This window comes from Lipotes vexillifer, unplaced genomic scaffold (genome assembly GCF_000442215.2).
Source record: "Lipotes vexillifer unplaced genomic scaffold, Lipotes_vexillifer_v1.1 scaffold402, whole genome shotgun sequence".
Taxonomy (NCBI): Eukaryota; Metazoa; Chordata; class Mammalia; order Artiodactyla; family Lipotidae; genus Lipotes; species Lipotes vexillifer.
The window spans coordinates 757,979-768,867 of record NW_006798409.1 but is presented as its reverse complement, the minus strand read 5'-3'; the positions used below and the strand labels follow the sequence as shown (position 1 = coordinate 768,867).

The 10,889-nt window shown below is 42.0% G+C and overlaps 1 protein-coding gene across 1 annotated transcript in view; it reads right to left on the bottom strand.

The window, feature by feature from the left end:
* Positions 1–526: 526 nt before the first annotated feature.
* Positions 527–10,889, bottom strand: part of LCA5L (lebercilin LCA5 like) — a 19,735-nt gene continuing 9,372 nt past the window's right edge. Inside the window, exons 4-7 of the mRNA XM_007470473.1 lie at positions 6,955–7,039; positions 5,459–5,565; positions 5,175–5,292; positions 527–1,257 (exon numbers count right to left, since the gene is read on the bottom strand). Of these exons, the coding sequence (XP_007470535.1) occupies positions 527–1,257; positions 5,175–5,292; positions 5,459–5,565; positions 6,955–7,039 (1,041 nt within the window). The remainder of the gene's footprint in view (positions 1,258–5,174; positions 5,293–5,458; positions 5,566–6,954; positions 7,040–10,889) is intronic.

Sequence of the window (10,889 nt, the reverse complement as noted above, 5' to 3'; positions counted from 1 at the left end):
GAGAATGCTCAAAAGTAATTTTCATAAAACCAAGTTTGGTAATTGCTGTGCTTTTTTTATTTTTTTTTTTTTTTTTTTTTTTTTTTTTTTTTTTTTTTTAAATAGAGGCTTCTTATATTGCTTCCTTTCAGAGCTGCTTCCGTGTTTTTAAGTTACAATGTAATTTGATTCCTGATAAGGTTCTTACATGCATGACGTGTATGTCTTAGGTTGACTAACTTACACTTACTAGCTATGGAATCCCATAGTATATTGAAGCCATGTAATAAATCAGTCTTCCAAAAGATAATGGATATGTGTCAGCTGTAGAAGAAAAAAGATGTAATTTTGTATTTGTTGTCATTGGCTAATATACAATGAACTTTTAAAAATTAGATTAGCAATAAAACAAAACCTTAATTATTCAAAGTCAATTTAAGTACTGAAAACACACACACACACACACACACACACATTAAAACTGAGAGATTAAAGGCACATAAGACCAGAATATCAAACCAGAGTAGATTAGGATATTGGAATATATTTAAATAATTATTTTTCTCTTTCCTTCTGTAGGTGAAGATGACTTAATAGAACTTACCACAGTTACTTTAGAATCTCCGAAAGCATTGCTGGCGGAGGGCTGACTAGGGGTTAGATGATGCATCTTCTTACTCTGCAAAGTCTCCTCAGGCCCCTTCATAACAGCAGTGCTTGTTTGGTTCTTTTTAAAGACATAGCCTGATCCAAAGAGTTCTTCCATTAGACTGCTTTTCTTCTCTCTGAAAGTTGTGTCTTTTGCTTTTGTTCTGGAAGATTTACCAAAAGAGGGTTCATAGGTGACAGTAGGATGCTCCAGCCTCAGTTCTCCCCTGTGGCTGTGGTGCTTGTCTGTGCTATGAGAGCACCTCGTGCTGCCTGCATTGCCCAGCCCGCCTGAAGCAGGAAGCCCATGATGCAAGTTTTCGATCGCTTCTGTGAATGAATAATGCTTTCTTTGTCTGAAGGGTATTTTGATATTTGGAGCAGCATTTTTATCTGGCATTTCACCCATTTCACTTATTTCTGGACTTCTTTTAGACTTTTCATTTACTGTATCGTCTTCCTGACCACTTTCCCCTTCGGGATGGATTACTTGAATTCTTTTTGGTGGTAGTTCCTGTTCTTCTTTTACTAAAGTGGTTTTCTTTTCTTGATCTTCTGTTCTCTCTCTCTGTTGTCCAGTATTCTCCAGAGATGGCTGTGCTCCTATATGATCCTCTTCCTTTGATAAATCTGTAGTAGAAAAATAGTTAATTTACTGTTTAAAATTAATGGATTTCTATTTCAGGATGGCATGTTGAACACAGTTATTTACACCTACTGACAAGCACGTTACAATGACAAAAAGAAAGAAAATACAGGGAAAGGTGGTATTAACAAGCTTGAAATGTTATACTTTCCTAGAACATACCAGATAAATGAGAATTATGAAACCAAAAGAAAATGATATTCATAAACTTTGCCAATATGTTATTAATAGGTGTTCAACACCACCAGCTAGAAGTAGTGCCCGTTAAAACGAGAATATTTTTTACCCATCCAATTGGCAGATAATTTCCAGAGTTGGACAGAATATAGGGAAGTTGGAACTTTTGTTCCCCATTGGTGGCTTTGTAAGCTGGTATGTAGTTTGCATGGCAATTTGGTAGTATCAGAATTTTAAGTGAACGTGCTCTTAGACCCAACAACTTCACTTGCAGAACCAAACCCTACAAAAATACACAAAGATGCGTCTAAGGATGTTCACTGCAGCCTGTTTGTGTTTTTTTTCCCCCAATAAATTTATTTATTTATTTAATTTTTGACTGCATTGGGTCTTTGTTGCTGCGCATGGGCTTTCTCTAGTTGTGGCGAGTGTGGGCTACTCTTCGTTGCGGTGCGCGGGCTTCTCACTGCGGTGGCTTCTCTTGTTGTGGAGCATGGGTTCTAGGCATGTGGGCTTTAGTAGTTGCAGCACACAGGCTCAGTAGTTGTGGCTCGCTGGCTCTAGAGTGCAGGCTCAGTAGTGGTGGCACACCGGCTTAGTTGCTCCACAGCATGTGGGATCTTCCTGGACCAGGGCTCAAACCCGTGTCCCCCGCATTGGCAGGCAGATTCTTAACCACCACACCACCAGGGAAGTCCTGTAGCCTGGTTTAGTAAGAGTGAAACATCCTGAACATCTGTTCAAGGATTCCTGGTTAAATGAATTAGAGCGCGTGGGATTGTGGAAACTGAGTTACTGAATGAGGAGGTGACTATGCACGGCCAGGAGGAGATGATCGCAGAATACTGTTGTATGGAAAGATGTCCCTTCCTCTGCAGATCCTTCCCCAGGCACCAAGGAAGCCCCGTGTGCAGCTCTCCCCTCCACAGAGGACCAGACACTCGCGGGTTCTGAGCCAACAGCATCACTAACAGCGAACCGCTCAGTGAGGCCATCGTTTGTGAGGGAGGATGGGGACAATATCGGGTGTGCAAAGAGTTGGAACATTTCCTCATGTGACTACATTTTGGAATAAAATTACTCACTTATACTGTAGGAAAATGAAAATAATACTAGCAGAGGAAAGAAGTATGTTTCAAGAACGGTGTACTCCAATATAAAAGTAAAAAAAAAGTAGATTAAAAAAAAAAAAAGAATTAATGCTGAGCCTGGAAGCCAGTCAAACGTACAGTTAACTCTAAATAGCTGTTAATATTATGCCCTATGATACCTGATGAGAATGTTAACATTTGAGAACATGGGGGAAAGTACTTATTTTCCATGACCTCCCCAGCCCCGCCTGGCCTCCCCGCTGCCGCCCAGGAGCGGGTCTGGTCCCTCCTCCGCACCAGCTCCCTCCCGGCTCCACGGTCCTCACCGTGGCCGAAGTGCTCTGCCCACCGCCCCCTCCGACACGCCACCTCCTACTTCGTCGCCCCCTGTGTGACCCCTCCTCTGGGCCCAGCGTCCGTGGGACCATCTCTTCTCGGGGTTCCACGTGGATCACTTCCTTCTAGTCTCCTGAGCTGTCGTCAGCTCACCCTCAGCCCCTTCCCTGTCCCCTCCTCGGTGGGGACCTTCTTTCCAGCACCCACCGCCCTCTCGCAGCCCCACAGGTCTTCTCCAAGGGCACAGGCTCCCGAGGGCGGGGCATCTTGTCCCCAGGGCCCGGAGCAGTGCCTGACACAGTGTATGCGCAGAAAATACTTGTCAAGTGAATGAGGAAACTTTCTAGGACAGTAAGAATTACCAAAATGGGGCTTCCCTGGTGGCGCAGTGGTTAAGAATCCGCTTGCCAATGCAGGGGACAGGGGTTCGAGCCCTGGTCCGGGAAGATCCCACATGCCACAGAGCAACTAAGCCCGTGCGCCACAACTACTGAGCCTGTGCTCTAGAGCCCACGAGCCACAACTACTGAGCCCATGAGCCACAACTACTGAAGCCGGTGCACCTAGAGCCGGTGCTCTGCCACGGCAATGAGAAGCCCGCGCACCACAACTGAGTAGCCCCCACCTGCCGCAACTAGAGAAAGCCCGCGTGCAGCAATGAAGACCCAACGCAGCCAAAAATAAGTTTATTAAAAAAAAAATTACCAAAATGGACTAAAAAATAGGTGGAAAATGTAAACTGACCAGTGACCACAGAAGGAACCGCATGGGAGCCGGTGGCTTTCCAGGGGTTCTGCCCACCCTCGGTGTTATTTAAACCTCATTCTAAAGCCAGTCTGGCCTCACTGTTAAGAGGTGGTCCCTCCCGGCACGGCCCTGGGCCCCTCGGGGGCTGTTCCCGCGGCTGCTCTTTCCAGGGAGGTTGTGCTCGCCCAGCCCAGTGGGGTGTCGCCCAGTTGTCCCTTTAGCAATAACTTAACATGGAAACAATGGGGCAGTGTCGTCAACGTTCTGAGGGAAGATGATCTCCAGCTTAGAATTTTCTTTCCAGTCAATTATTAATCAAGTCTAAGTAGAAACATGACATCTCCAGAGGAAATGCACACAGATTTGCCTTCCACGCAAGTGTTCTCAAGAAGCCAGTAGAGGTTGCGCTTGTAGGACATGATGGCGTTTACCAGGAAAGGGAAGGACACAGGGTAGGAAAGAGATCTGGTGGTGAAGGGGTGACAGGAACCAGCAGGAAGGGTGAAGGGAGGCCCCAGGACCGCAGAGGGCACCAAGCCAAGGGCTTAAGCATTAAGGGCTGGCACCACCAAGCCCCTGCCCTGCTAACCCCCCAGCCTCCAGTGTCCTTGGTCTGACCTGACCACGCGGGGCCTGGCCGAGCTGTCGCCCTCACTACGGTACCTGCAGCCTGGGTGGGCTGAGGAGCCTCATTTCACCGCACAGAGCCCTCTGCTGTCTCTGGGGAGCCCAGCACACGGGGCCTCTCCCCACACCCCACCTGCAGAGCAGCCCTGCCGCTGCCTGTCTCCGATGGGTCCCCAGCTCCCAGGACCCGGCATGACCTTGGCCCTGGCTGGGCCCCGGTGCCTTCAGAGAAGCTGCGGCCAGCCTGCCTGCTCTGGAATCTTCTTTAGGGGCAGTGCTGCCCTTTACTCAGCTGGGTTTGAGACTGAGACTCAGTTTTTTAAAACTGAACATGTTGTCTAAGAATACACACGGGATTGGGAGTTGTGCGGAAAAGCTGGCATAAAATGGAAGATCGTGGTTGTTTGTGGTGGGCGGCGGGAGGGTTATGGTTATGAAGGGCCCGCAGGGTGCCCCAGGGGACGGTTTCCGCGTCTTAAGCAGGTAGTGGAGTTCGCTTTATAACAGTTCTTTAAATTGAATATATGTTTTATATATACTTTTATACACACACTGAGTAATTCACAAGTTAAAAAAATAAAGAGTAAAGGAGAGGGGCTTCCCTGGTGGTGCAGTGCTTAGGAATCCGCCTGCCAACTCAGGGGACACGGGTTCGAGCCCTGGTCCAGGAAGATCCCACATGCCGTGGAGCAACTAAGCCCACAAGCCACAACTACCGAAGCCCCTGCGCCTAGACCCCGTGCTCCGCAACAAGAGACGCCACTGCTATGAGAAGACAGCGCACCGCAACGAAGAGTAACCCGCTTGCCGCAGCTAGAGAAAAGCCCACATGCAGCAATGAAGACCCAACACAGCCAGAAAAAAAAAAAAAAAAAAAAAAAAAAAAAAAAGTAAAGGAGACTTTTGAAAGTTGTTAAAATTACCTTCATATTTTCTCTTGGAATCCTCTTGGTTTGGTCGTTTACTGATACAGTGAGGAACTGCATGGATTATTTCAATCGATTTTTCTTTATGACCAATGTTTCCTCTTGTCTTTTTACCCTATAATTTAGAAAAGTGGCAAAAACATATTTTTGGCAGTAGAGGTAATTTTAAATTGTGTTTTATTTAATGAATACAAATACTTTTTGTATAGAACAAGTGAGTAAAGCTTACTTTTGTAAAGATATGTTTAATTAGACACAGCAAGAATTCAAATTTGCTGTACCTTAGTTGTCAAAGATGGAACATCTTCCGATTTTTGGGTTTCCTGGTGTCGCATATTTGTAAGTGAAACACTTTTCCTTTCTGCTTGTACTGACTTTGTTGAAGAAACTACAGAACAGGTGTATTATATGTAAGAAACGTATTTTACATTTGGAAGCAATATTGACTTTAAATATAAAATAACAACTGAAGTTTGTAATGTAATTATAAAACAAAGTATAGTAGATGTTTTCTAAAGATTTTCAGTAAATGTATAACATTTGCCAGTTTCACTTTTTCCCCTAGCATCTCGCCTGTTCTGTCTTATTTTGGGCCCCAGAGGTTATGGCTATCACAGTGGTAAAGTACCAAAGAAGCAGGCGTTAGGATGGGTCGGCATTGCCATTGGAGGACACTGCTGTCCCTGCTGGCAGAAGGGATTCAAAACCGTAGCTGTGCAGTTGTGAGAGGGTGCGCCATCGTGTCTCCTGTGTCAGAGCTCTTGGTTGTCCATGGTTGGATTGCCCACGCTAAAGTGCATGAACGCTAAACCTAGTAGTCACTTTCCTTGAAGTGTTATCCCATTTAAATGACCCCATGTTTGATTTTATCATCTTCTCTGCTGGCTGTTGTTCTGGATTATAAACCAAAAGCAAACAAAGGCAGGCAAGGAAATCTGAGGTTGTTGTCTTGAAAAGTAAACACATAGTTACTTGTAGCAAAATGAGAGGCAAGTGTTCCTATTGTGCCTCTTATGAGCAGAATCTTATGCTGGGAGATCTTGCGGGGGAGGGAATTAGTACATCCTGTCTTGAAGGAAAAGATACTACTCAGCAATAAAAAGGTACAAACTAATGATAGTAGCACAGCATAGATGTGTCTCAAAAACATGCTGGCCAAGAGAAGCCAGACACCAAAGAGGACCTGCAGTACAATCCCACTCATGAATTTCTACAACAGGCAAACTGAGCTATTGTGACCGAGGAAATCCGAGGTTGTCTTGGGCTGGGGCTGGGGGACCCCTGACTGCCAGGGGCATGAGGGGGCACCTCCTGAGGAGATGGGTGGGTGTTCTAAATCTTGAGGGAGGTGGTGGTTACATGGGTATAAGTACTTGTCAAAACCCATGGAATTGCACTCTTAAAACGGGTGCATCGTATTGGGGTAAACTGTACCTAAATAAAGGTAACCTTAAAAATCCACACAGTGGCTAACAGATCTACCTAGAAAGTCCAGTATTTGGCAGACATTTTGCATCAAGTTGAAAGTTACCCTCTCATTCACCCGAGTAAGGACATAAAAGACTGAGTGGAGGATGGGAACACGGGAAAGCCTCTCTGTTCTCTTCTAGCTGTTTCAACCATGTCACAGTTTTGTTATTCTAGAATCACAAAATGTGTCTCAATGCTTAACAAAACGAGTTTTTTAAATGTCTGTTATCTTGGTAATATAAGTTAGAAAATCTGACTAGATACTTCAAAATAGATTTCGAGCAAAAATAATTAAAACATACTTTACCTTTTGGATAATCTTCTTTGTCACGTAAATTTCTAAGTATCTGGTTAGTATAGATGTTTCTAATTTCCAGCTCTCGACCCTTCTCCTAAAGAGAACCACAATACCAATATTTCTATAATTGTTTGCTTTTATCAACCTTGATTTCTTGTAAAAAGACAATTTAAAGTGAGCTCAGTGTTCTTTGGATAAAATCTATAGGTTCCAGCAGAACCAGAAATGGGCCATATCATTATATATCATTCCCAACATCAAAAAGCACTAGCTTTAAAAAAAAACACACACACTAGCTTTTTAACAGAGTAACAAACCACTGTGAGTGGACAATATATATATTTTAAAATTAATTAATTAATTTTTGGCTGCATTGGGTGTTCGTTGCTGCGCACGGGCTTTCTCTAGTTGCAGCGGGCGGAGGCTACTCTTTGTTGTGGTGCGCGGGCTTCTCACTGCGGTGGCTTCTCTTGTTGCGGAGTGCGGGCTCTAGGCGCATGGGCTTCAGTAGTTGTGGCTCGCGGGCTCTAGAGCGCAGGCTCAGTAGTTGTGGCACACGGGCTTAGCTGCTCTGCGGCATGTGGGATCTTCCCGGACCAGGGCTCGAACCGCTGTCCCCTGCATTGGCAGGCGGATTCTTAACCACTGATCCACCAGGGAAGCCCCATTTTTGAATTGGGTTATTTGCTTTTTGGTTTTTGAGTTTTTCCTCACAGTCTCTTTTAATCTATAAGTTCCCACCCTCATCTCTTTTATTTGTTTCACGTTGATATTTATTTGTTGTGGAAACAGGGTAGTTTGTGCTGTAGACAGTCTGATGTTGCTGATCGCATCCCTGAGGCGTTGCTTATCATGTTCCCCTGCTACCATATCTCTCTTAAATTGGTTGTTAGAGCTAAATGTTCAATCAGATCTAGGTATGTTTTTTCTGGCAATAGTGCTCCCTAGGTGGAGGTGTGTACGTCTGTCAGGAAGTGCATAGCATCGGATGGTTTCCCTTTGTGATGATCATTGCTCAGATCCACTATTTCATTAGAAGTTCCAAAATAGTGATATTCTCATCCTTTCATTCCTTCTTCATTATTGATGGGAATGCCTTTACAAGGAAGGTCTTCCCTTCTCACAAGTTATTTGGTTACTCTGAGTATAGGAAAGGTAAAAGTAATTGTTTCTTTTCCTTTATTTGCCAGTTTTTGAAATAGTGTGCTGGTTCCCTAGCATCCTCTAAAGGTGACTGAGTAATCACTGAGGTGTTTTGTTTTGTAAATATCCTTATGAACTTTCTGATTTCTGTATATTTGCTAAGTTTCAATCCACACAGTTATCTTTACTGAGCCTAAATTGCCCCATCTTTGGCCAGTAAGAACCATCTTTGGCTCCTGAATCTCTTTGACATTACCCTAATGGTTCTTTGTAGTTTCCTTGCTTCTCTATATGTCCCAGGCTCACGTAGTATAGTTCATGCTCCAGACCTAGAATTTTTTTAAGGTGCCTTAGTTCTTTTTAGTGGGTTATGGATTTTGAAGATGATAGTATGTCATTAGGGGTATTCATTGTTAGTGAGTGGGTCACATTAGGAAATGTGTATTTATTTTTAAAGATAAAAATGTATCGTAAAATCATACCTTCACTTCAATTCACAATCAGGACTACAGGAGTTTTATCTGACCTTATCTTACTTCTGTATTTTCTTTCTTCCATCTCCCAAATCCCAGTTCTCAATGGCACCAGCATAGTTCATTTTGTGCTTTATCCCATAAGATACATACAACAGTCTCAAAATAACCGTACCAACTCTGTCATCAAGAGTGTATTTCACTAGGCATATGCAGTGAAATTGACGTGTTTTAAGTCTCTTGGAATGGTGTCTCTCTGTGACATTATGCCTACAGCGGAATACACAGTGGGCTCATTTTTCTTTTTCATTTTACTCTGGATTTTTAGGGAACTTTTTTTGATTATTATTATTATTTTTTTTACATTTCATTCTGCTTCATAATTACACAAAATATTTACATATTTCCAAAGTCAAATCTACCAAAAAGATATTCAAGGAAATCTAGATTCTATAGCTGTCCCTTCTACTCTATTTTCTCCCCATTTCCACTATTATCCTACTATGCTTTTTTCAGAATAGAAGCAAATTTGTAGATATCTTTGTATTGTCTCCTTTCCTTACATGATGGCATACTACACACTTCCCTCTGCCTTCCTTTTTTCACTTACCAATATATCCTGGCGATTACTCCATATTACAACATAAAGAACCCTCATTCCATTTTACAGATGCACAGAAATCCATTGCGTATATTTACTTTTCTTTTTAAAAATAAATTTGGATCTTACTGTATATAGAATTTTGTATCTTTCTTTTCATTAAGCATTTCATTAGTTATTAAGCTTTTCTCCTGTCAAATTTGTTTTTTAATGACTGTATAGTATATATGTGCACATGGCTGCATATGAAAGCACAAACTTAACTTTAAGATTCCCTGATTGTGTCTCCACATGTGTGTGTGTTTGCTTTGACCAGTGGATCTTGAGGCCTCTTCTGTTAGACTTCTAAGGTAGTGCCTATAGCCACGCCCATTTTCTGGCACATTCTTCTCTCTGAAGTTTCCTGAGGCTCCAGAGAAGAATGAAACAGAACTCTTTTCCCTGCTTTACAAAGGGAGAGTCTACATCCAACTTTCTTCCCTGTCTCTGAGTGCCCTCAAGGCTCCTGGGAAACCTGTATTTCCTATTTGACATAAAAGTTAAAGATTCTTTTCTTAAAGAATCATGCTTAAGATTTACTAACTGAGGCTTGAACGGCCTATATTTCTTAAGTATTTTATCTAGCTTTTCCAACTTGTTGCACATTTTAGAAATCTTGAAGGCAGAAAGAACAAAAGTCTGAAAAGTAAATTTTTTTTAATGTTTTTTTTTTTTTTCTTTTGGCTGCGCTGCACAGCTTGTGGGATCTTAGTTCCCCAACCAGGGATGGAACCTGGGCCCCGGCAGTGAAAGTGCTGAGTCTTAACCACTGGACCGCCAGGGAACTCCCCAAAGAAAATATTTTTAATTCTCACTTTTAGGGCAGATTTTTAAAAAACAAGTATAGTTGCTGTACAATATTATATGTTACAGGTGAACAGTACAGTGATTCACAATTTTTAAGGGTTAAACTCCATTTATAGTTATTATAAAATATTGGCTATATTCCCAGTACATCCTTGTAGCTTATTTTATACCTAATAATTTGAACCTCTTACTCCTCTACCCCTATATTGCCCCTCCCCCTTCCCTCTCCCCACTGGTAACCACTAGTTTGTTCTATCTGTGAGTCTGCTTCTTTTTTGTTATATTCACTAGTTTGTTGTATTTTTTAGATTCCACAAATAAGTGATATCATAGAGTATTTGTCTTTCCCTGTCTGACTTTTCACTTAGCATAATGCTCTCCAAATGAGGGCACATTTTAAAAGACAGTTTTCTAAGCATATCTGCAAGTGAGGCCTTAAAATGAATTTATGTATGTATAAAGTAGATAAGCAACAGGGATTTACTGTACAACACAGAGAACAATATTCAATATCTTGTAATAAACGAGAATGGAAAATAACCTGAAAAAAATATAACTGCATCACTTTGCTGCACACCTGAAACTAACACAGTATTGTAAATCAACTACACTTCAATAAAAAAAATGAAAAAATGAATTTATGGGCCACAAAAATTACTCTAAATATTTTAATAAGTGAATTTTTTAAATAGAAAAACTTATTTTGGGTTCCACTAAAATGTTAACAAAGTACAATATTACTTCATGTGATGAGATAAAAATGATAATAAGAAGTCTTGTGAATGAATTGACAAGAGTTTTAATTTTTCTAATTACATATTCACCAGGCTGTTAACTGATTCTCATAATTTCAGATCCTCTGTTCATATGGTTGTAGGGAA